At 43.4% G+C, this 26,286-nt stretch overlaps 1 protein-coding gene across 7 annotated transcripts in view; it reads right to left on the bottom strand.

Moving 5' to 3' along the window:
* Nucleotides 1-26,286, bottom strand: part of Myt1l (myelin transcription factor 1 like) — a 143,365-nt gene that overhangs the window by 42,279 nt on the left and 74,800 nt on the right. For all 7 annotated transcript variants that reach the window (XM_059248238.1, XM_059248235.1, XM_059248241.1 and 4 more), the window contains one exon: nt 26,098-26,166. In XM_059248238.1, coding sequence (XP_059104221.1) covers nt 26,098-26,166 — 69 coding nt within the window. The remainder of the gene's footprint in view (nt 1-26,097; nt 26,167-26,286) is intronic.

Below are 26,286 nucleotides of genomic sequence, written 5' to 3'. Positions count from 1 at the left end.
TATATTGCCGTCCGGCTGACAACACTGGTCTTATATAGACAATGAAGAACACTGACAGAAAAATAATAAAAAAAAGTCTTAAATAGTGCTTAATTGGAGAGGCATGCAGATTCAGGCAAAATACTTAAAATATGAATCCAGAGGTTCTCATAGACTGTTCATTCTGACCCCAGGGTATGGCTTTTTCTGTAGGGGAAGCTGTGTGCTGCTTACTGGAGTCTGAACCCCTGGTCCCTCTGACTCCTGCTTTTCTGTTTCTTTACCACCAAGTAAACACAGGACCTCATTAAGAACAGCCATTGGCCACACCTACCCAGAGAGTATCAGATATATCCTCTAACATAAGAGAACTGGATATCAGTGCACTGAAATATATAATCTTAAAGCCAGAGAACTTTGCATTAGCACTTGCCAAAAAGATGGGACAATAGCTAGCACATCTGAGTTCTGACTTGCATCTGTCCTCAAGGGACTCAAGCCCCATTACACAGCCCCATGTGGTTCCCTCTTTATAGAACCATTACCTGGAGAGAGAGAGAGAGAGAGAGAGAGAGTGGAAACAGTTATATCCACTGACTGCAGTTGTCTCCCTGGTTAATTATTCATAAGTGTCTTGAAAACGATTCCTCTATATTGTCCCCACACTCTTTTAAAAAGACATGTTTTGAGGGTTAAATCAACACTTAGAATTACGTTAAGGAATGTAAAGTATAATGTCATAGTGGGCATGCCCTCTGATAAAATGAGCATGACACTATAATAGGTGTGTCTTCTGGTTAAGAGAATATGTGGCATTATGATAGATGTGCCCTCTGTTTAAATGAGCATGTGACATCATGATAGGTACCCCCTCTGTTTAACTGAGTATGACATCATGATAGGTGTGCCTTCTGGTTAAGTATGTTATATTATGATAGGCATTCCTTATGGCTAATGGAGTATGTGACATCATGATAGATATACCCTCTGGTTAAGTGAGTATGCACAGTACAACACATTTTCTGATCACGTGGGCTAAAGGGGACCTCATTTCATGGCAAGGCCATGTGATATAGGCTAGAAACTCTCCAACTCATATATCCTGCCACATCTCTTCTGCAGGGGTCACATATGGCCACATGTTCTGGTTGGACACGACATGTGCTAACACCTTGGAGGTGCAGCTCCTTCCATGAACTCGGAAGGGGTCACAGTTTCGATTGCAAGATTCCCTCAAGTGCAGGGTCCCAGAATGGTATGGGCAATGTATGACTGGTACAGAACCTAGCACTTCTGTTGGGTAAGACAGAGCCCCTAAACATTCAGTGGGCCCCCAAATAAGTGCAGGAAAGTGTGTGCAAGAATTCATGAGTTCTCATGATAGAGGTAACTGCTCATTTAATAAATCTTCAAACAAAGGTGCCCAGAACTGCCAACCTGGGACCCCTGCCCGGACTTCCTGTCCTCGGGGCTGACCACTTCAGGCTGGGCTGGCCTGGGGAGCTGTCTTCTAAAAATGCTTGAATTCTGAGACTGGTACCAAACTGCAGAGAAGACTAAATGCTTGGAATGATAACATACAACATGGGGCAGGTGTACCTTAATGGTTTGAAGAACTTCAAGAGATCCCCTTTACAGTATCTTTTTTGTTCCTATTTCATAACAGTTCTATTTTAGTAAAACAGAAAACATGAAGAAAAAAACTCTTTCCTTAGTGCCTTCAATTTTAAAAGAAATAAAAATGTAAAAGTAGGCCTTGTCTCTGGGTGCTAACTACAGTTATAAAGTGCAATGGTTCTGGCTACAAGCTTTTGCCTAGCTATGTAGAAATTCCAGTTAAGAACACTTTCTTTTCTAAATAAATGTGTCTCTAAAAGTATATTTCTTTTCATCTTTCCTGTCATATAAACGAAAACAATAAAGAAATGAAATGAAAAGAAAAAAACAATAAAGACATTTTAACTGGACAAATATCACATGCTCACTCTTAGGTTACAAACTTACATTTTTCTACAAATAAAGAGAAAGTGGGTGAGTTATCAGGAATATACATGGCATCTGACATTTCTTAAACACATTACCTCAATTTCAAGGGAAGACAAAATCTTTAAGTAGCTTTTCAATTTTTAAGGTATTTAATAACTTTCTCTTTATTTACAGTTCTACCCCAGTTGTGCAGATTTGGAATGTTGTCTAGCTCTAACACAGCTCAGGGGATCTGGTACCAGGGCTGGGTGGGCCATCTCTTAAATGTCTCATCCCCTTCCTCCTCCAGGAACCCATTTCTCTCCCAGAAGTCCTGTCCAACCCTGTCCCCCACTGCTCCACCCTGCCCTGCTTTGCCTTCACCAAGGTTTCCTCGGGAGGCTTGTGGGGCAGGGACTAGCTTGGTATTTGGAAATGCTTAAACCACAGAGTGCTGCCAACAAGTGAAGGCCCTGGGCATGGATCTGCACCTCTCTGAATCTGTGCAGAGGAGCTCCCATGCTGTTCTGATACTCCAAGAGGCAGATGAGTGTTTCTCATAGTGTGATACTCAGGATGTAGGTCTACTGAGAAAACCTGCACATTCCAAAATATTAGTAGCCATTGGGTTAGATTTGCTGACATAGGTAACACACAAAACCAAAACGCTTTTTTTTGTTCCAAGCCATTTCTTTTGTAATTACATTCAAAACCAAACCAATAATTGGGAAATAGTTGTTTAAATGCCCCTCACATGAATTTTAGCTAAAGTGTTGAAAGGGTTAGGTCTCTGGTGCAAATGCATCATATAAATGAGTCTGAGAGGCCTGGATACAGTGACTCCTGGCTGACAGATTCAGGGAGCCCAGCAGCTCCAGGGGGAAATGAATACCCATTTGATAGGTTGAGAAGTTTGTTAGTTCTATGATGCCTAATATGGGGGTCACTTAACCCTGGGAACATGTTCTGAGATGTATCAGTGGTGGTTTGTCACTGCAACAACATCAGAGACTGACCTAGGTGGTGTAAGGCTCTACAGCATATGCATTGGTTTAGCTTCTAGCCCCAGTGTTATAAGCCTGTATGGCACATTATTGCACCGAGTGCTACAGGTCATCGTAGCACCATGTTCTAAACATGCCAAAGCGTAAAGTGTGGTAAAAATATACCCAAGCTCCATGTGGACCACCACTATGTTGTCCACCACTGGCCTGGCCAGAGCTAAGCAGTACAGGACTAAGAGTCCTTGCCAGAACATATAAGACATTCTGTAAAGTGCATTTGGATCTCAGGCTCATGGTACAACTCATTGAGAATAGGAATTTCTTGAAGTCAGTCTAATGCTGATGAGATCACAAGCTTGTTATCAGCATGGGGGGTAGGTAACCTCTAACATGCACTATGTAAATTCAACCTTCAGCCACGGACTCAACTCTGTTGGCCTCACAGTGCCCCTGGTGTTAGGGATAGAGAACCCATCTCAGAATTGACCAGCAGACTGGCCATGTCTAATTCATTTCTGTGGGCCACTGGAGCTCAGGCTTGGCCCAAGGGCGGCACCCAGGCTGTGTGGCAGCTGGACTGGCATGCTGCATGCAGCTCTGTTCTTGTGTATAAATCATGCAGCTACAAGTCTTAACTGGAAACTCATCTGTGTGGATCATGCTGCCCTTGGAGTCTGTGGGAAGACACCTAACTCGGACCCCTGGGTGCCAACACTGTGACCTACTGCACGGCTGGAGGATGTCCCAGGAACATCGGCAGTGGGCTCCTGTCAGGGCGGCAGAACGTACCTAGCACATCCTGACGTCCCATTCACTTAACGGGATGTGTCCATGGGAAACTGCTGCCAGAGCACATGCACGTCCAGCAGCAGGGGACCAGCTAAACAAGAGGCGGGGCAGCCGCAGTCAGAACCCATGCAAAAAAAAAAAAATACAAAAGGTGACTAGTGCAACGGGCTCAAGGCAACAGAAACCACCATTCCTAACCTCTCACCCTCTAAGGTGAGCAAAGAACACACCACACAGCTTAGCTTATGGTGGGTGCTGGGGCTCCACATCTGACATGCAAGGGAAAGTCATCCAGTGCTGGAAGGTGGGGCTGGGCTGAGAGATACTCACCTTCTGTTGATTACACTGACCCCTAAGTCAGTGCCACACTTAGAGAGTTTTATGAAGGCTTTTGTAGGGCATTCCCTGGCCCCAGCTGCCACTTGGAAGTACGTAAACATGACTGCATCTACTCTACTCCACACATAATTGCGTGGTCCAAAGGTGTTCTCATGGAATGAACAGGCACTAGTGAACACATCTAATTATCTTTAAGCAGAGTTGTCAAATATCCACGATATCTTTCAGTTGAGGTGTATTAAGAAGGGACAGGGAGGGAGGAGTGGAGATCCATGGCCAGAGTTTCACATGACAACACTCTCAACCAAGGAGAACTGAGCACCATTCCAGACAGATCGACGGACAATCTAACTCATCCACAGTGCTCTTCCACCTCAACCACTACCAGCAGCTTGCACTTGTTCACACATCAAATCAGAACATATTAGACACATTTCCCAAGGACGCTAAAGCTCTGAGTATAGGGGAGGCCTATCTCATTGGCTCCCACCCAGACTCTGGGAAGGATGAATGGGGAAATGCTGCATGGCTGGCCACTGCTCAAGTTATCAGAGCACATGGAGGCACCAGAAATTAGCTCCACTTCTCTGGCCACAGATGGCTGAATGTCCCCATTCAGCAAAAGGCAGAATTTGAATCATTTAGAATCAGGCCAGTTTCTGAAGGCTTCTGACCCCAGCCTTTGGAAGACAGGCAGGTTTTCTGGGGTAGCAGAGGGATGACTGAGCCACCTGTGGGTGGTATACTTGGTTTTCCTTTGGAACTAAATGGTCACTTCTAATATTTAGTCTTACTTTTGTTTTTGAAATTTTCTATGCTTGTGGGTCATTTATTTATTTACTTGGGATTTTTACACAGGGTCTTGCTATGTTGCTGGGACTAGCCTCACACTCCAGATCCTCCTGGTTCAGTCTCTGAGTGCTGGGGATAGCCATGCATCACCACATCCAACCAGGATCCTTTATTTTCTAAAGTCCTTTTGTTGGCTTCACACAAAACCCCAGGGAGTTAACCATTTCCTGCTGTCCTGGACTCTGGACCAACTGATGTCTTCTGCCCAGATCCCACTTCTTTGCTTTCTTCTTTCTGTCTTCATTTAAATCTTGTTTTTCAGTTTAGTTTCCACCTTTTAGTAACTTAGCATGAAAAAAATGTTCATCCCTCTATCAAAAAACCCTACCTTTCTCCCCTGTCTTAAGACCATTTGTTTGCTCAAATCAATAAGGGTTTCCACAGACTTGGTCTTATAAGATATTTTAGAAATAACTCAGTCAAATTCTTTATTTTACAGGGAAGGAAACAGATTCAAATGTAAGGATTCCACAGAAGTGAGGCAAGTTTAAAAAAAAAAACTCTCTTCCACCCTCTCCTTTTCTGGAATTTTCTTTGATTAGAATCTTTTTGTTGTTTCTTTTGGTTTTTCTTTTTGAAACAAGGTCTTGTATCCTAGGCTGGCCTTGAAGTTGTGATATTTCTGCCTCGGTCTTCCATATTTTGGTATTACAGCTATGTTCCCCATGCTAGGTCATGAGCACATTTTCTAAATGTCTGCATCCATCACTTTCACCACTGCCTCATGTGCCCTGTCCTTACCATATGTGCTCATTGCTACCATACTTGCACTTTCATACTCTGGTTCCCACAGACCCCTCAGGGCTTATGGGATGGGGAGAGTGAGAGAGATTGTGGTAAGAGAAAATGAGCTTCTATGGACAAGTGTCAAGAGCCACTAGTGATATCTAACAGCCAAGCTCTACCCAATTCCCATTCCTTCTCTTGGAGTTCTAGGAGGATTGGCCAGAGAGCTGAAGTCAAGGGTCAGTGCATCTACCATGGAGTCCATGCTCTAAACCTAGACTGGGTGGAGTGTGCTCCTCTGATTGGTGTACAATGGTAGGAGAAAGTCAAGACTAAAGGTGCAGTGAGTGTAGTGAGAGGAAAACAGGATGAAGGGGTGGAAGGCAGTGTTGAGAAGCTGTTGAGTGCTAAGAACACACAGGCCTGAACACTACTGCATGGTCTCCCCTGTGACTGGGAGCTTTCCCAAGCATGTCCAGAAGGTAGAGGCCAATTATGACTCTGCCCACTCTAGGGATCAGTCCCTCTTCCTTCTAACTCCTGGAAGTGCCTTGACCAAACATGGCTAACTTTGAGGACCTGGGTGTGGAAGAACAGGTCTTCATAGGGACACTCAAGACAGTGGAGTCCACTGTTGGACCCTGCTAAAGAATGTAGAGTTTCTCTCATCCAGGATTTGTTTGAAGAGAAGACTGAGAAAAGAGAGTTCACAAAGAATAGATGAGCTTAAACATAATGAAAAGCAAGCCTTGGCAGTCCAAGTTGGAAGAAAGACTTGCTGAGACTCGGGACCCCAAGATCATGTCTGTACCCGACACCTTCTTCTGTGACTAGATTATAGAAGACCACTGGAGTCACAGCAACTTGGACTTCCTGCCCCTCCCATGACCTTTCAGGGAGAGCAACAGGTAGGACCATGTTCCAAAAGCCAAGGAGGGTATAAGGACTACCTTCCTGGTATGCTGCTTAAACTGGAAGTACTGGGGTCATTTAGTTTAGAGGAAAGAGGACTCAGGGGGAACCAAGATACTGTACAGATATGTCTGAAAAGAGTCTCAAGAGGAAAAGGCAGACCTCCTGCCACTTGCCTGTAGGAAGTAGCCTTTCAGAAGAGAATTCTGACCTTGGCTGACTAACATGGAGGGCAGCTTCTCTCCCGGAGGCCTAAAAGGGCACACTGGTGACTTCAAAGAAGTGTGAGAACCCCACAGAGTGGTCTGAAGTGACACCGGCTGGTGTGTGTTATCAGCCTGGGACAGCTGACCACAGCAAATACTCATTTCTGTCTACAGCATGCTTCAGGAAGCCCAGGGGGTTCTGATGTTTAATGGTATATGTGAATAGGATGCTTTTATAGACATCTGGAGGTACATCCACTATGAGGGGAGAGTCCCCAGAGTTGGGGACTCTGCCTTTGACCTTCTCCTCTAGTAAGCAATCTTCAATGGCCCCTAGGGTAAAGGCTCTTCCCATCTACCATCTGTGGTATCCTTTTCTGGCTTCCAGTTGCATACTCATGTTGGAAGCTGTGTCCATCTGTCCTCTTCTTTCTGTGATATGGCCCCCGAGGACAGGGCTGAGTGGTGACATCTCCCACCTGGTTCCATTCATTCCTCCTGCCACACTGGCACTCAGGGTCTTTGAAGCAAAGGGAGGTGGGAAGTATATTGAGCCTCTCCTCACCAGAACTCAGCAATTCTAGGGCGGTCACTAGGCTCTTGTTTTCTGAATTGTAGACCTAACCTAAAGTGCAGGAAGTCTGTGGCCTTATGGTATAACATGTCCAAATGTCCTTCCTGTTCTCTACTGGACTGTTGGGAATTCAGGTCACGGCACAGCTGTCCCCTCCATAACTGAGCCACATCCTGCTTTATCCTTGGCCTTCTTTCTAGTAAGGGCCTCCTTCACTGTGTATCTGCCAGAGATCCTGCTCTGTGAGCTCGGTGTGCTGTCCTGCAATCCATATTTGTAGGAGAGGTGAACTGAAGTCCATTTCCACATGGAGCCAGCCTGCTAAGCAGTGAAGCTATTTCACTGAGTCCTGGTGTGGCTTCTGGTATCTAGGTCAGGGGCTTGACTTCTGCTCTGAGGAAGATCCAAGAAAGCAGAATCTACTCATAACTTGCCATGTAGATGGTAGGCTTACAATATGTCTGTCCAGTCCAGGGTCTGGTCCCCTACAGAAACTCTATTTAGCCTTTTAGGTCCACTGACCTTGTAGAGCTCACAGCACCATGGAAACACAGACACACCCACACAGGCCTACTTACTGTTGAAGCTCCACATTCTCAGTGTGAAGTTTTTTGGTTTTATATCCATCTTTACATGCATACCAACATACAGGACTGTAGTTAGGACCACAGATCTTTTTTTGTTTTTATTTTTAAAGATCAGCTAGTTTTTGAGATCCTTGTATTTCCTGTAGTTACTGACTTTTGGTGATTACTTAGAGTCCAGCTAGAGTTCCCCGGGCAGAAGGACACCTGTGACCTCTGGAGAAATGGGATAGTAAGCTTGCAATGGTCTAGACAACTATCCATCCAATCCCAGTTCAGACCCACAGTTACTGAGTTTGAAGAAAGCTGTCCATATCCTACCAGATGATCTTCAGTCTTCTTTTTCCTGACCCAGAGCTGCTGCCTTCTCTGAAGGAGGATGTAAAGAAGCATGTAGGGATTTTTTCCCAAGATGAGGAGTGCCCACCTGTTCAGCTTGAGAGTCAAGGCATTGTTCACTATGTGTATATGTATGCATGGGAGGAGGGGCAGGTGGAGAGGAAAGAGGGTGAAAAGAGAGAACATGCACTGCAGGCAAAGAGATGAAGTGCAAAAGAAAACATTTGTGGATGGAGTAGAAACATGGAGTGGAAAGCCTTTTGAGTCAGCATCCAGGCCAGGAATGAGGGGGCATCAGTTGGGGAAAAGAGAGGAATCCATGGGGGAGAGGAGAATGCCCAGGAAGAAGAACACATATTACAACACAGATATGTGTCTAAGGACATTTATTTAACACAGATTTAGGGGAAAGAGAGCCAGGACAATGGGAATTTTGACAGGACAAGGAGGGGGTGTTATGGACATAGCTGGTTATGTCCAGGGTTTCCTCATTGCAGATGACGATGGCAATAAAAGGTTGGGGGAAGGCACAGAAGGAGGACCCTACTTCAGCTGGAAGAGCAGCACAGGAAAAGAGGGTAGCCTGGACTACAACCTGTTGAGGAGCATGGGGACTCTCCAGACCCTTGGTACAGCATTAGGGAGGCATGAGCACTGGAAGGAGGGAGTCTCAGTGCCCAGGTGGATCACATCAGGACCTCAGAGGCACTCCACCTTGGCTCCAGGGTCCACAGTGTCTGTTCCTATACTTCCCCCTCCTATCAGGAGTTCCACTGTTGACAGTTTGGCTCAAGCATCTGCCAGGCTACTGTGAATTGCCAACTACCCAGGCTTAACAAGTATTCTGGTCCTCAAGGGGGGAAGCAGCATGGCTGGGGAGAGGAAGCGAGTTCTGTCAGAAGGATGACGGTAGGAGGGCAGTCAAGGAAGGGCCTATGTCAAATGCAGTAGAATCTATAGGCTCAGGGGGAGATGGAGAACTAGGGGGGAGCAGCACTTGGGCAGCATTAGGATTTTCAGTACATTGCAGGGTCTGTGTGCAATAAAAGATTAGTGATTAAATATAGATATCCTCATTAATGCAAACATGTAGGCTCAGGCCTTTGCTGTATACAGGCTTCATTGAATTCACAATATTCCATTAAATCTCAACTGTTCCAAATAAAAGAACATGTTGTGGGTTGGCTGACATAGCAATCACGAATATTAACCATATCTTTATTTACTGACCCTTTAATGCCTTTGGATTCTACTCTTAAGACAATCATTTCAAGATGTGGCTGCCCCAATATGTAAATTAACAGAAATGTCACATGCCTAATACAAAAATTATGTCTCTTAGGAAGAGAATCACATTTTTATGATTTGTCTTTATGTAAGCTATAAGTGAAGAATAGGTATGACAAGGTGGGGGGAGGGAGGGAGAGAGAGAAGGAAAGAGGGAGGGAGGAAAGGGGGTGAGACAAGGAGAGAAGGAGAAGAGACCTACATGACTGGGAATTCACTCAGAAAATAAGGTTGTAGTGCCATGGTCAGTGCTCGTGTGGAGCAGGCCTCAGGGCTTCCTTTCCACTCAAGAGGCTGGCAAATGTGGCTAGCCTGAGAAAAAGCTCTGAAACCTCCTGCTGCAGTGGGGGCGTTCTACATCCTGCCTGTTCTGTGCACACTGTGCCAGGCTAGGCCTGCCCTGAGGCTGCAAAGGGAAGCAGAAAGAGAGAGCAAGTTGCTATGGCAACCTGGTTGCCAGGCTCCCAGTTTCCTCAGTCGTCCCTGTGGTGCAGGCTGATTCTACAATGTGCAAGGTTTTTGTGTTTTCTTTTAAAGGCTAGATCAGGTTCCTAGGTGCTGAGCAGCCAGCGTTGAAGGGATGGGGAGGCTCTGAGGGTAGGTGGCCGAATGCCTCAAGGAGGGTGGAGACATTGCAATGAAGTGGGCTTGTCTCACTGTGTGTTCTCAGGAGTGTGTAGAATGGGGAAGATGCACAAACAGAATCCTCTAGACAAGAAGCTGCCTTTTAGCAGGGCAGGCCCTAGCACATGGCTAGGCTTGGATCCATTTAACTTCAGGTTTGAACCTCAGCCCTCTTCTCACAGGCTCCCACAGAATCTTGGACTCTGGGGTCTCTATACAGAGAGGCTGCCCTGTGGACAGGACAGACTGTGGCACAGGCCCCCAGGGGAGTGTCCCAGTCACCTTGACTCAGAGATCAGGTAGCATTCTTATGTCTGGTGTAAGTTAAAGCCGTTTGTTGTACTTCTCTTTGCATCTGTCATGATGCCTTCTTTAAAGCTTGGAGTTCTGTGCTTTTGGTAGCTAAAGGACTGCCCTATGCTCACTTTAAAAATGGTCCAGGGAACCAGTGAGCAGCATTCTGGAAAGTGCATTGGGAAGAGGTCTCCTGGAGCCCCAGGCCTCATCCTCTCATCAACCTGGTGAATCACTCTAGGTTTACCCTTCTGTGCTGGCTCAGCACACATGCATGCGTGTGTGTGTGCGTGTGTGCGTGTGTGTGTGTGTGTGTGTGTGTGTGTGTGTGTGTGTGTGTGTACATGTATAGCTTACTCTAAGGGTAAGACCATGTTGGGCTAGGCCCATTGCAGAATCTGAACAGTTTTGCTCTAGAGGGAGTAGAGAAGGGATACCATGTGTTCATACAGATCAGCAGTGCCTATTGTAGACAGAGAAGGAGGCCAGCAATATTTCTTCCCCTGGATATAGAAGACTGAGTTAACATCACATCTTTGTGGAAAGCGGCACAGCAAATTTATTAAAGTACAATGTTTACCTTGGAAAGTCATGGCCTAAGATAAGTCACCTTTCTGGGATAGCTTCCTGCTTGTGAAATAGTGTGCATGGTGTAGGAGCCATTCACTCAGCCAGACATGTGCTTTTCTGGTTATCTCCATAGCCTTCCTGTCTCACCCACTCTGCCTTCTGCCACAGGCCATAGAAAGACAAAAGGAACACATTGAAAATCAACTGTGTCACCTAGCATCCATGAAGAGGAGATGGGCATCTGAAAGACCTACATGAGCCACCTGGAGTAAGGATTTGTCCACCCACCAAACAGCCATGGCTTTTTTGCTTCTGCATCTTGTTAACGTGTTTCCCATGCATATAAGAAAACTCTAAGAATTTGTACAAATAGAAAATCAGATGATCTAAATGTTCAAATTAAAACTTTCACTTTGCTCAGGAAACATCTTCAATTCAAAAAATGACCCTGGAGATGCTGGAAGAAATGGAAGCAACAGGGCGTTTCTGGGCTGGCCACAAGGAGGGTTACTCTAGACTGTCTGAACCATGTTCTCTGCGGCTCCGAGGCCACGTCTCTCTCGCTGATGATCATGATATAACCTCCAGCTTCTGTGGAGAGACAGACACATGTACATCTACTGGGCCACACAAGAGCCTTGTGAAGCAGGGGGCAAATCTTATTACTGCTTTTTCTAGATAAGGAAACTGGAATTCAGAAAGCTTCGTTAACTTGCGGAAGCACATGTAGACAGGGAAGATAGAGTATGAGTTCAGAATCTCTGAATCCTTGTTCTTTATTATAAAATGAGTACCTGGGCCAGCTGAGCTGCTGGGGTACCATGCCCAGAAGGCCACTCTCAATCACCTCTTTCCTCATCAGGCCCAGCACAAAGCAGACATGTATGTAACCACTGGTTGCACTAGGTGTGTACATGAAGTGGAATGGAACACTCTAAGGAAAGAAGAATTAGCAAATATAAGATGCCTAGGTCATCTCCCCCAGAGAGTTCTGGGTCTGAGCCTGAGGTAAGAGTACCAGACACCACAGTGACAGCAGAGTACAGCTGAAATACACAGGAAGAATTAAAGTGGGCTTTATATGAGGAATCCCACGATGCCCTGTGCTATGTGTTACTAGCAGCCAACCAACGTAGTGATAGGTTAGGCTCTGGAGGGTGCCAAAAGCAGGCTGAGAAACAAGTTAATCTATTGTCTAACAGACTAACCTTAAAGCTAGGCTGGCCTCCTTTGGAGTCTACAGAGGTGTAAGCCAGACACAGGGTTTCTCAATGGCTCTAACACTGGAATAAAGGGGTCTGATCCACCGTGATCCACAGGGGAACAAAAAGTGCCTCAGTTTCTACTATGTTCTCATCCTATAACACATGCTATCCAAAAAAGGAAGGGAAATGAAGCAAGAATTCAAAGTAGTTTGAGAAATAAAGATATGACAGAGAATAGAGATGATCAAAATATGCCAGTTGGGAAATGTTTCTGAATTTGGGGTGGGGTGGTGGTAAATGAGGATTAGATCTGAAGTGAATTTGACGGGCTGATGGGCATTTTTATTTGATGATTTTAAACCTGATTTGCAAGTCTGATATAAGAGTTTTAAAATTGAACCGTATTAGACAAGAGTGAGAAAAAGACATATTAGGAAATGGAATTCTTTTATCTTTGAAATATTTTGATCTTGGTTGTTGAAGTTTCAAATGTAAAAAGTTTTATTTCAGTCCTTGTTGGAATTGGGTTAAATTTTAGAGTGCTAATCATCTTGGTCATTTTCCCTTGACACCACCTGTCCCATCCCTCCAAATGATCTTAGGGCTTCTTCAGCCTGGCCTTCTGCTACTCTGGGCTGGTTCTGGTCTCACTGTGTGCCAATATGAATTCACTGAGCTAATAGACACAGCTCTTTTGGGCATCAAGTGCCATTCCAAGTACTGTGTAGACATCACTCATTTGATCTTTTTGATGGACAAGCTGCTGGCACTGAAATAACTTTGCAGATGGAAATGATAATGGGGGACAGCTCACTAGGACTACAGGAATGAGATGGTTAAACCATGGTCTGACTTTGGAAGTCTGGATTTTGGTCTGTGCTGACCTTGGCTCTGTTTCCTGTCCTACTATGGCCTTCAGCTGAGGGACTCAGGCCACAAATGTTCTGTACATAGTGGGGTGGGGATGTGCAATTTCCCTCATATCACTCACATTCAGATACACCTCTAGACCATTGAAGAGACCTTAATAATGCAATTTAAACAATTGAACTAAAATTTTAAAGGAAATATTCAAAGAAAAAAACAGTAGTGGAAACTGTCTCTACTTGGTCTCAGCAGCTGCTTTCTTTGATGCCCATGTGGCACTGGAGTGGTTTCTGTAGCAACAACTCTGGTCATGAATAGAAGGAAGAAAAGAAACATTTTCCCAGAGAGAGGTCATAAGCCTCAAGGCCCCCAAAGACAGTTATCAGGCACTATAGCATTATCCTGGCAACGTGATTTGGTAAAACCACAACTCAACCATGAACCTGTCACCATCATTTGTGTAAAGAGTTCTCTTGAGGAAGGCCAGATTTAATAGACCAACTAGAAGTGGTAGTTTGACCATCCACTAAAGTCTGTTCAACATCCAGTGTGCTTAAGAACCATGTGTGTTCTGGGTATAGAGAGCACTGGACAGCAGGTCCAAGTCCCAGAGTCAGGAGTCCTACCTTCTACTGAGTTATCGGAGACCTTGTCCCACACACGGACCTAAACTAAAAACAATGTGTGTTTAATCTAAAATGAGCAAACAGAACCAGAACACCCAACAGATATACTTTTCAGTGTTGAGTAACAGGCTCTGGGATGTAGTGTACACTCAAAGCTACTTGGTGTGACAACTTTTAAGCAGAAAAGCTCTGACCTGCCTGCTATTTTTAGCCTAGTAAATATGTGAATGATGGTGGAGGGTAGAGATCTAATGGATGAACCTGAAGTAAGATAAGCAAGCACCCAGGAACTCTCAACCAGAATGTAGGGCTTGGGGAGAGAAGACAGAGGGCAGAGCCAAGAGGTTATCCAACTCACCTCAGGATAGAGGGAATGTTCAGAATACCTGGATTTCCATTACACTGCTCCCACAAATAACCCAGTTCTTGAGACTTGGTAAACATATGTGAGTTTCAATGCAAAGGTCCCAGTGGCTGATTCCAGGAAGTCTCAGCTTCCTGCTCTACAGAGCAGTTCAGGCCAGCTACTCACAGAGGAAGAGGAGTCATGCTGCATTGCTTCTTCACATTTTAAAGACTGCTTTTGCTTTAATAAGAGTATCACTCTGCTAATTTCAGTTGACACTGGCTATCTTTTCTGTGCAGTGACACACTGTAGATGAAGACCTGAGCATAATGCTGAGGGGCAAGTAGGTTTTCTTGATGGACAAGGACAAGACTTTCATTCCAGTGTTTGATCTAGTAGTCAACAATGTCTGTGTATCCTCTGCTCTTTACTCAGTAGCTGTTGGTCCTGGTTCAGGGCTGAGATGTTTATGTGGCAGCAGAATGTGATGTAGCATCATTCTATATTTGCCACCATTTTGTCACCTCCTTGTAATGCTGCACTGGGTTCCACCTGCATGCCACTATGACCAGTGCTCTGTGTCCCTACAGCAGGCAATATCATCATAATGCCCATAATCTTGGGTCTATTTCCACCCAAGCAACAAGATCTTGGTGAACCTCCTGGATAATCTTTCCAAATTTTACCACTTAGAAGTAGCTAGAATTCTTGAGACTGGCTAGTCTGTGCATTTACCCATCCATTGCTTTCAACAGTTCTTCAAAAATTTTCTAGAGTCTCACAAAATTGAGTTGTACAGTAAGAATATTTTCACTTTGTTCATTAATAACTTATTAGTCCTTGGATTTATCACAATGGGTCGAATTTAGGGGAGAATGATGGGCACATATATAGAAACTACTCTCTATTATATGTCATAGGCCATAGATGACTACAGAGCAAAAGGGCAAATGCTGTCTACTGGAAGAAGTCAGAAATCCTAGGAGTCTATGAGTGCAAGATGATGAGAGATGCAGTTGACAGTAGAAATCATGCTATTGTGTTTTTGTTGACAGGTTAGATTACGATAAACAGAAAGCTATGAAAATCATTTCAAGGATATATGCCTGCATGGCAAGGGGACAGAATATATCATACCATTTCTCAAGGATACATACAATTTAAATGGTTACTTGAAGAATCAAGGGGTACTTGGATTTTCTTACCATCCTTCAGGCCTCAAGGCAAAATATTCTGAAAATAAGCACCTGCCCTTCTCTTTTGGGGGAATCATCATTACTCTCCCTTGTTCCTGTACCCTACATGCATCAGGTAGTAATGGACTTAACCCCGGGTGGACGCTAGTCATGACAAAAGCTCAGGCTGCCAATGTTTGATCTATTATTCCAGGAATCAATATCCACAAAGACAATACTTTTCACTCTTTCTTTCCTATGGTTCTTATGGTAAAGTTTGAGTCTGAGAGAGAATCCACAAGGCAGACTAAGAGTACTGCTGGTTCCTCTTTCTTGCCCTGTTTCATGACTCTCCAAGATTGGGTACTTTTTCTTCCTTTGTGAATTAAAGAAAACATAGAGTTTAATAACACCTACACAATCCCCAATAGCTTGGGGATTGTAGAGAGTCAGAGGTCCAATTTTGATTTTTAGAACTCAGTTCTATCTACATCTGTGCTGAGGGGAAACTGGTGCTCCATCAATACCAGTTGTCTCCTGGACCCTTATTTCTGGGGCACATCCCCTTCCCATTTGCTGTCCTCTGTTCCACTGCCAACTCCCTATCTCCATGGAGATTCTCTACTTTCCTTACACCAGAGGGATTTGGGAAGCCACATCAGTCAATGTCACCTTTTTTTCCTGAAAACTCTTCAATAAAGACTGACAATCTTTTAGTGGATCCAACTGTTATATGTTCTGAGACCTTCTCCTTGCCCCCTGCACTGACTTTGTTGGTATGCTCTAAGTATGCAGGTAGTATCCACCTGTGGCCTTCCAAATATCAGAAGTGAGGAGGGGAGGGCTTAGCTTATACACTGTGACAAGGAGTCTCCTAAAACCAGGTATGACACATAAATGATATCTGTGGTAAATGTCATAGTTTTTGTCAATTTGACTCAAATCTACACACCAGGGAAGAGTCAATCTCAACTGAGGAATTGTTTCCATCATATTGGGCATGTTGGTAGGGTCATTTTCTTAACTGATAATTAGTGGAGTGCTCAACCCACTGTGGGTGACATCATTTCTGAACAGAAGGGCCAGGGCTATAAAAAAAATGGTAGCTGAGAAAGCTAGGAGAAAGTAAGCTGGTAATGAGCATTCCTCTGTATTCTCTGATTCAGTTCCTGCCTCTGGGATCCTGCTTGAGCTCCTGACTTCCTTCAAAGCTAGACCATATCCTGTAAGCTGAAATAAACTCTTTCATCCCCAAGTTGCTGTTAATCAGTTTTATTATGGCAATGGAAAAGCTAACTAGGACATATGTCATGCCCTATAGAATACTTGTGGTCAGGATCTACCCATGAGGGTCTCAGCCCTGAAGGAGAAGAGCATCACATACCAGATGTGCAGATGAGGCAGGAGCTCTTACCAGTGACACTTGCAAAAGCAACACTGGGTACCAGTGTCTAGGTTTCTCATACTGCCTTCTTAAGATGAAAGCTTTGGAAATGTGCCCCTATGTTACACAACTCCAAATGTAAGAGCATGGATTCTCTATTAAGCAAGCAGAAAGGCACACTACAAGATCATAACTAATTAAAACACCAACATTTGATTATTAATATGTTTTCTTGTCCTTGCTTTATCATTTTTGAATTTTTATTATACTCAAAGAGTCATTTAAAATTTCCTTGCTTAGCCAGTGGTGTATTTTCTCCCTCAACTGTGACACATATGCCAGTAGTTAATAGTTTTATACACTATTTATACAATAGTTTTAGTTAATTTTCAATTGCTGTGGCAAAACATAATGGCTAAGGAAACATAAAAGAAAGGTGTTAATTTGGGGTTTACAGTTCCATAGGGCTAGAGTTCATGGCTATCATGTTGGGGAGCATGGAAGCAGGCAAGCAAGCAGACAAGCAGGCATTGCACTGGAGCAGTAGCTTAGAGCTAACATCTCGATCCATAAACACAAGGCAAAGAGAGAAAGACACTGGAAATTGTATAAGCTTTTGAAACTTCAAAGTCTGCCCTCAATGACACACCTCCTCCAACAAGGCCATACCTCCTAATCCTTCCCAGATAGTTCTACCAACTGGGGATCATGTGTTTAAATATAAGAGTCTATGGTTGCTATTCTCATTCAAACTGCCACATTCTACTCCTTGGCCCCCATAGGCTCACAGCCATATCATACATACATTCAGTCCAACTTCAAAAGTCCCCATAGTCTTTCACATATGCTGTGTATATTTTCAAATCGTAATCAAGTTCCTACTTAAGCATATCACCCATACTTGACTACAGGAAGACAGCATGAAGGATGAAGATGAAATGAAAAACACCCATTCATGCTGGGATGGTACTAGGGTGAGGACAGAGTGGGATGGGGTCACATGAACATGCCTACCCAAGTGTCTGCACAGGCCAGCCAACTCACATGCTCCTTACTGCCTATGACACTGAACGTTATTTTAGGACTGAGGAAATGCTTCAGGGAATAATATACTTGCTATTTGATCCATGGAACTCACAGTGGAAGAAGAGAACTGACTGTCACTTCTTACCTCCACACATATGCACTTGTACACACACACACACACACACACACACATACACACACATGCACACATATATACACATGTGCACACACTCAAATAAAATAATAATCAGAAAGGTATATTAAACAAGCTATGCATATTTGCATTCTATACTCTATAAATGCATCATAATTTAAACATGAATGAAAAGTGGGCCATGAGTAGCACTGCCCTTTTCCTGCAGAGCTGTTCTTAAAGGAAGACTTATTTTATTATTGGTCAATACAAGCTCCAAAGAGGAACATTCAAGATCTGAGTGGAAGGGTGAGAAAAGCCTGACATAATCAGCAGATGCATTGACAATCATCTCACTAGAAGGGTGCCTGAGGCTTCTCACTACAACTGGCTAGCTCAAATCAGACTTTTGTACATGATTGAACACAATACAGTTGGATAACAAAACCCGAAATAAAAGAACTGAGCCTTCACTCTGAGTTATTAATTACTCTCTTATAGGTCCTATTTAGCATGCAAAGATTCCTCTAAGAAAAGTAATACCATGAAACTTATGTCATATTTGGTTTCAATCTGCCTGAAACAACACACAAATGAACATTAATTTATTTGCCATTCACTGATAGTGTAACAAAAACATCGAGGACTAAGATGTTGAACAATATATTAGCTAGTCAGCTGCAGAAATGAAATACTCCCACATATTGGTTAGAATGTAAAATGAATAAGGACAATGTAGACAATGTAAAAGAAGCAGATCTGACGTGGATGACATGGATCTTACTTGATCTATGTGGGTATTTAGATTAATAAACTCATGTTATATAGCTGAGGATGACCTTGAACTCTTGATCTTTCTGCTTCCACCTACTGAATGCTGGGATTACAGGCATGGGCTACCACCACCCTTTATTTATGCAGTGGTGAAGAATGAACCCAGAGATTTATATATGCTAGGCAAGCACTCTACAAATGAAGTGAAATCCTCAGCCCCAGAGATTAATAAAAATTAAACACAACTAAGAACTCAGTCCCCAGGCACAGTAGCCTAATTCAGGTGGCTTGTGTCTACTATGTGGGTCCATGTACAATGGACCTTCTGTCATTTTAGAAAGTTCTAACAGACATTACGTAGTCACTCATTTCACAGTCAAATTGTATTTCCACCTATCAGAAGGCATTTGCATTGGATCCCCACACACAAAAATCAAGTAGGAGCAGCTCTCAAGTCACTTTGTATGATTAGGGTGCCCTTCATTTCTTTTCATAGGGAAACAGGAGTTTACACATCTTAATTTTATATACAAGAAATTTATGAACTTATGGTACTCAGATAATTTCAGATGGAGTCAGATGAAACCCAGCAGTTAGAAGAATGATATGGAAAAATGCAGCAGAGGACCAGAACACAGTATATGTGAGCATCATCAGACTGTCACTCAGAGAGCACAGGCCATGGTTAAAAATAAGTGGTTAAGCATATCAAACATGCAGACAAGTGAAACCCAGTAGTGCTCACCAGTCCTGACATGCCTGATGCAGTCTCTGCCCTATCTGTCAAAAATTCCAATCCAGACAAGGCTGGAAGAGAATTATGGCCTCTCCTGAATGTGTCAGGAAAATAATTCTCCAAAATTCTTGTCAATAAATTCCCAAAGGGAATACCTACTTTATTTACAATTTTGTTCATTTTTCCCTAGAAAACTATAAATTAGTCAAGTCTCTATAAGATTAAAACCTCAGACTTATCATTAAACTCCAGCATCACTGCCTCTGAGTGACTAGGCTTTCTGCTCCAGGGGCTTGCACCTCATGCTGCATGGTGCCTAACATCTGGAACAGGCCCAAAGTCCCCAGAACTCTAAAGGCTCTTGCTTCTCAGAACCACCCCAGAGGAGCCAAGGATGAGACAAAAACAGACTCATTCTTAGTAAGTAGGAGAGGCCCATTTGACAAGCAATGAAATATGAAGAATAGTCAGACAACTGTGTGTCACAAAAGGAAAATGTCTAGCGCAACAATCACGGGGTGTGCCTGTGTGTGTGTGTGTGTGTGTGTGTGTGTGTGTGTGTGTAAATTTATATAAGTAAATTTATACTTATAACAATAAAATGCAAATATATAAATTACTTCTAAAAATACATATTCAAAATTAAAAGAAATACAAAGTTTTCATTTGGCTAGTATGCATCAAATACACTATATAATTTCAACACTTTTTTCAAATAAGAAACAACTAATGCCGCTTTTTGTTTGCAGGTAAGCAGCATCATTCAGTAGTTTTTGATATCTGAATTGAATGCTTCATAATTTCTATGTGAGGGGTGACGTGTGCTTCAAGATCTGACTCAGAATTTAATATATTCCCCAGTTTGTCATGATGAAAACCTAACAACTACCAAGTAGCTCTAAGTGAAGGATGGAGCTCCCCTGTAGAGGAAGGTCCCAAAGTTTCCCTCTCTAAATCCAGGCTTAGCAGGTGAATTGCTGCAGTGCAAAGATGCTCACAGTAGGTAACCAGGAAATGTAGCCAATTTAAGGTGAGTAAGATGCCAGTGTCTGCTGAAGCCAGGCTCCCTTTCATGAACTTGCTGATATTTCAAGTGAGTCCCTGGCCAGCCTGGGAAGGCAGGTCCCTACTGAGAAAAACAGGAATGGCTGAACTTTTGCTTGACTTTTTTCATTGTTGTATAAGACTTTGGGAGATCTTATCTGTGTTTATTTATTATTTGTTTTGTTTTGTTTTTAATAGATGGTGATGGAGCTAAAAAGGTGGCTCAGCAGTCCAGTCAAGAGCACTGGCTGCTCTTCCTTGGAACCCAGGTTCAATTCCCAGTACTCACATGGTGGCTCACAATGGCCTATAACTCTAGTTCCAGGGGATCTGATGCCCTCTTATGGTTTCCTTGGGTATCAGGCACGTGCATAGTACATGAGCATAGCAGATGAAAAACACTCATACATATAAAATAAAATTCTTAAAAAGGATAAGATGTTACTATTTTAAGGATTTCATTTTATGTGTAAGATTAAGATGATAGTTTGAAGGTGGGCCTTCTCAGCCTGGCTAAACCGACTGCCCCTCCAGATGATGCCAAGGCATCGCCCACAAGTGCAAGCACATTAACAGCTCAACCTACACCCTGCCTTGAAAACCACCTTCCTGCCAAGAACGGTTGTTACTGGTTTCCTATGAGCAGTCATTGTTTCAATACTGGCCCACATTCTAATTCATGATAGCTACATACTCCCTGGCCACGTGGCTGCAGACCCAGGCATGAGAGAAGGAGCGCTAGAAGGTGGGAGTTACCTTTGTAACACGTGTTCCCTTTTCCTTTCTGTGGAGGACCAGAAATAAGGACAGCTACTCGATCTAAACTCTCAGGCTTTCCCAAGCCCAAGCCACCATTCTGCCCTCTCCAGGAGTCTTTTATGGACACTCCCTCCTCCATCCTTCTGCTATAGTTCAGTCTCAGAGCGCTATCATTTCAGGATACTGCTTGTAGCTCTGCTAGCAAGTGTCTGTTGAGTCTTAGGACAATGTCTAATACCTTACCATAGACTACACCTTTGCTGTCATCTCTAGTTGTCATCTCTAGATGCATCCTCTTCCCTAGGTTGGTCAAGTTATTTTGTAACATAGAATTAGAGCCCACAACACACACACTTCCTGTTGTGAATGTACCCCCAACATTCATTATTTGCTAAGTTGCCTTGACTGTCCCCACAAATGTAGCCTACATTCACCTGATTTGATGGTACTTTTTTGGCCTGTCCTAATAATCTAGCACCCCTTCTCTTGTCTAGCTTGTCCTCCGATGATCCCTGAATTAGTGTACAGTTTCTCTTTGGTCTGTTGTGAGTACATGAACATGGCTTCTGTGGTTGCGGGGGAGGCTGAAGTTGTGTCTTATCTCTAGGTATGAATTGAATATGTTTGAGATGACTGAACAAATACATGGATGAATGAATGAATGAATTTCACCCAATCTGAGTAATCCATGAAAATGTCTTCTCACGGTTTGACTTCAGTATAGGAAGTCTGTGAATTCAGTGTGTTCTAGACTGTCTTTGTTTCCAAAGGAACCCTGGGATGTGAGGACATGGATGCCAGTGGGCCAAGGTGGCTGGGGGAGCTTTGGTTAAATGAGGAACATATGAGAACTGTGATGGTTCACACTGCAAAGAGCAAGCAGTCACAATAGAAACACATGATAAAACAGGCTTATAGAGCATACTATTGGACATGTTGATATAGCACATCAGAACATTCCATGCAGGCTTTCAGATTTCCTACCTCTCCACACTATCTAACCATGTACCTGTACAGTGTCCTTTCTTTTCTATCATCATCATCATCATCATCATCATCATCATCATCATAATCTTCCTCCCCTCCTTTTCTTAACAGGGTCTCATTGTGCAGCCCAGGTTAGCCTTGAATTTGCCATCTTCCTGCTTCAGCAGAGTACTGAGATTATAGGTGTGTGCTACCACATGCCTTAAAGAATATGACGATAAGTTTTTTTCCAAAGATCTTTGAGTGAATGAAGTTCTTATTTCAATGACTTTTCAAAGAGCAAGGGATGTTGCCACTTCAGAAACATCAATTACCTTGCTAATTTCCTCTTTTCTGAGTCCCAGCTGGTGGATGTTTTCTAAAGACCCAGGGATTGCTAGACCTTGACACTGTTGATTATACTGACATCCACTGAATGCCAACTGAGCTACTCCAGTGCTAGTCTAGGCTACAAATAAAGAAACTGAGGCATGGAAGAGATGACTTTCTGCTAGGCTAGAGGGTCTAATATCTGCATTTCATGTTACAACATGTTCTCCATGAAAAAAAATAGGTCATGATCATAATACTTGCTTTCTTTGTATTCCTGAATCTGAATTTTACTCTGTGAACTTTACTATAATCTGCATTGAAGAAAGTGAGGCACAAACACACACAGAGCTAAGCTGTGTCTGGAGAACTATAAGGTTTGCACAGCATAGATCTCTGTTCACTGTTTATTTGGGTTGTGGTGTGTGTATCTAGTTACAGGGGATTAAAATGAATGTTCCCACTTACTCATTCCATCCATCCACACTCCTGCAGGAGAGGAAATGGAAAGAAGATTCAGGGCAGGGAACTCCCAAGGATACTCGTCATGGTCCAGCATTCAGGCTATGAACTCTCCTGTGGCCCTATGCTGGATCCTAGGAATTTATACTGGGGAGGGCTTCCCAAAGGGCATCAACATACATCAGAGGGGCAGAGAGGAGATGGGCCTTTTTGCTTTACCTCTTTCACAGAGACTCAGTGAGCCATTCCCTGAATAGTCCACTCCAGTTTATCAGTTACTCATTTGTATATTCATTTGCGTGTGCATGGTTAAAGCCAACTACAAACACTCTAATTTTAGAATTCCATTATATCTGACTGAAGTGTAAATGGAAGCTTGTTCAGTTGGGGCCACTGCAAGCAAGCCCATGGTTCCTGTCTGAAGCTGGTTTTTTTTTGCCTTAGACTGGTTACTGAGATGGCTAAAACCCCACAGAGGCCAGCATCTGCCAGTGTCTGCCCAGTGAACATGACTCCCATATAGGAAAGGGTCCTTGGTCAGGAGGCTATGGCTCTTCAAAGAGGCAGCAAAGCTGTGGCTGCCTTTCATGTGGCACTTTGGAGAATTTTAGAAAATGACATTTCAAAAGGAGAAAAGCACCTCTAGAATCAGATTTTACATTAGGGCAGCTTCTCCTCAAAGGTCACCTTACTTCTTACAGTTGGATTCGTTGCTGCTTGTGACCGCAATCTCACAGGCAGGGTGGGTAGGGAAGTACTTGGCTCAACAGTCTTCCCTTCTCTGGCCCTCAAGTCTCCCTCCCCCCAGGACATGTGATATGCATAACAGGGACACAAGAGGTCCAGGAGCCATTCCACAGTGTTGGTAAGAGTCATGTAACATTTTCATACATTTTTAGTTTGCACATTGTACATAATTAAGCACAAAATCATTGATTTCTTCTTACAACTATTTCATAGTGGCTGTTCTAGATGAATAAACAGAGTGCTATCTATTAAGTCTAAGAGTAAAGGTCAATGGGTTTTTGGACAACTTTCTTGTCCATGGCTAAGAATGTTCATCTAAGGGTTACCTATAAAATTTCAGTATTGGAAATGATAAGAGGAAAATTTCTAAAAAATTCCAAGTGGTATCTGAGGCCATTGGGACCCACTTCCTAACATCATTATAGATAAGTAGAGAGTGTTGTATGAATAATAACCAGGGACTCAACTCAGTTTCTCATTCAGGTGAAATGCTAATGTACAAACTGACCAAGGCTTTCAGGAATATTAATACACTGCAATAATCATGAGTTACTCTAAGCTGCTATACACCTTAAAGAGGACGACTTGTGCTACTCTGTTTGAGAAAGCTCCCCAGAAAATCTTTCTGACTTCCACAAAGAAGTGAGGAACTGAGAGTCATCAATGAAAAGGCCGAGATAAAAGGCTATCATGACAGTGTATTTATTTATTTATTTGTGCGTAGAGGACATATTGTCAAGTAAAAAATGGCTGTTTAAATTTTAGTCTCTTTAAAGAAGACATCAAATCTTTAGTTTTGAAGTTTCATTAACAGAAACAGATCATTTTAGGAAATTAGTCGAGTTTAGATTTCCCAGCAGAGATCAAGCAAAAAGGGACTAACCAAAACCAGGCAAAAGCATCTGTTTTCTGGATGGTACAACTTCCTGGCAGGAAGAAAAAGGGAGGGTGCTGGCCAAGACTACTCTGTCTGGAAGATGTGAGTGCAGCTCCTTCCCTCAGGATGCTGATGAGAGGACCAGCCACCTCCCGAGATGAAATGAGACAAGGAGAATTGTGGTCTGAAGAAACGGCAGGTCTGCCTGAAATTTTAGATGACTGAAAACATCAAGCCCAACACTAAGAGATATAAGCCAATGTGAATTACACTGTCAGAAAAATGTTCTGGTTCCAGGTCTCAAGACACTAAGCAGTCAGAATGTACAAACAGCACAAAAGCTCGTTTCTTGTTTACAGGTGGCTTGTTGCAACTGGAGACACAACAGGCTTTTGCAAAGAGTTCCTCACCAAGAGAGTCAAGAGAATGATGCCACATCCTGATGTGCTGGCCAAGATCCAAGTGCAGTGGGTCACACTTTGACCATGAGGGAAATGTGGGTTGAAGCCATGACAAAAAGATGCCTGAGCAAAGTGTGCCGGATTGTTGCTCCTAAGGCTGTTGCTTTGAGGTGCTAAAGCTATTTGTCCATCAGGCATTGATTTAAATGCTTCTAGATTGTCAGACAAGAGGAAGCCCTCCAGCTGCTTACAGTTAGTTCAGGAAGACAACGGCAAGGCAAGAGTCCTGTGTGCGACAGGAGGGCTAGTTCAGGAAGTCACTGAACATGAGCAGGTGGTCTATGGCACTAGGGCCCTGGACAGGGAGCCTGAAAAAAATGATATGGGTGTCAAACAGAAGGCTGCACTCAGGTCACCCCTGGACTATGGACATGGGGTCAGGGGACAGGATGGCCAGGAGGGGGCAGCATCTTCCCAGCCGAGCACAGAACACAGTGGTAGGAAAGGTCAGTAAGCAAAGGCTATCATTTGAGGGGCAGCTGCTGACATCACACTGTGCTGTCGAGTTTGGCCTTTCATCCTTACAGACACCTCAAAGTCCACACTGACTAGAATGGGTAAGGTTTTGATGCTCTCTTCATACTTTCACTGGCTCCTTCTATAGTCTCCTTGGAACTGAGTTTGGTATACTTGATTTCAAAAGAAAACAGCCTCAGTCTGCTGGTGCTGGCACTAGGCTCACAGTTTTGCCAGATTTATGTTTAAAAGTTATAACACAGAGGAGAGGGAGGGGCTACTCTGTGTGTGTGTGTGTGTGTGTGTGTGTGTGTGTGTGTGTGTGTGTGTGTGTGCCAACACCACATAGATCTTGAGCTGAACCATCACTGGCCTGGGCAGTGTTCATAATGAAGAACACAAAATCTACCAGGTAGATTTTTATCCAAGGCTTCCATTTTTTAAAATGTTATACAATAATTTTCTAGAAGTTTGAGTAACTCTGAAACATTTTTCCTTGGGAGTGCATGCTTATCTGAAGACAAGAAATTCCAGATAGAAAGGTTGTGATACAAAAGAACTAGAAACCATCCAGATAAATCAGGCAGAAATGTCACTGGAGACTCCTTCACAGACAATTCACTTTCAAACAGCACACTACTTTCTGTGAACTAACAGCAAAGAGATTTTTAATGCTTACTTGAGCTCTTGTGAACTGGTGGCCAGCATACTTCGAATGCTTTTGTCCGCCAGGGGGCAGCCAGACAGACTGTAAGACAGGCCAGGAGACACAGTGAGTGAACCCCTAGGCAGCAAGCAGAGCCCGAACAACACAACACAAAGTTGAAAATAAAAAAGTTCAATGCAGAAGAGCAATGGGCCAAGTGCT

This window comes from Peromyscus eremicus, chromosome 22 (assembly GCF_949786415.1).
Source record: "Peromyscus eremicus chromosome 22, PerEre_H2_v1, whole genome shotgun sequence".
NCBI classification, from domain to species: Eukaryota; Metazoa; Chordata; class Mammalia; order Rodentia; family Cricetidae; genus Peromyscus; species Peromyscus eremicus.
The sequence above is the reverse complement of the archived record's forward strand: the minus strand, read 5'-3'. Positions and strand labels throughout refer to the sequence as shown.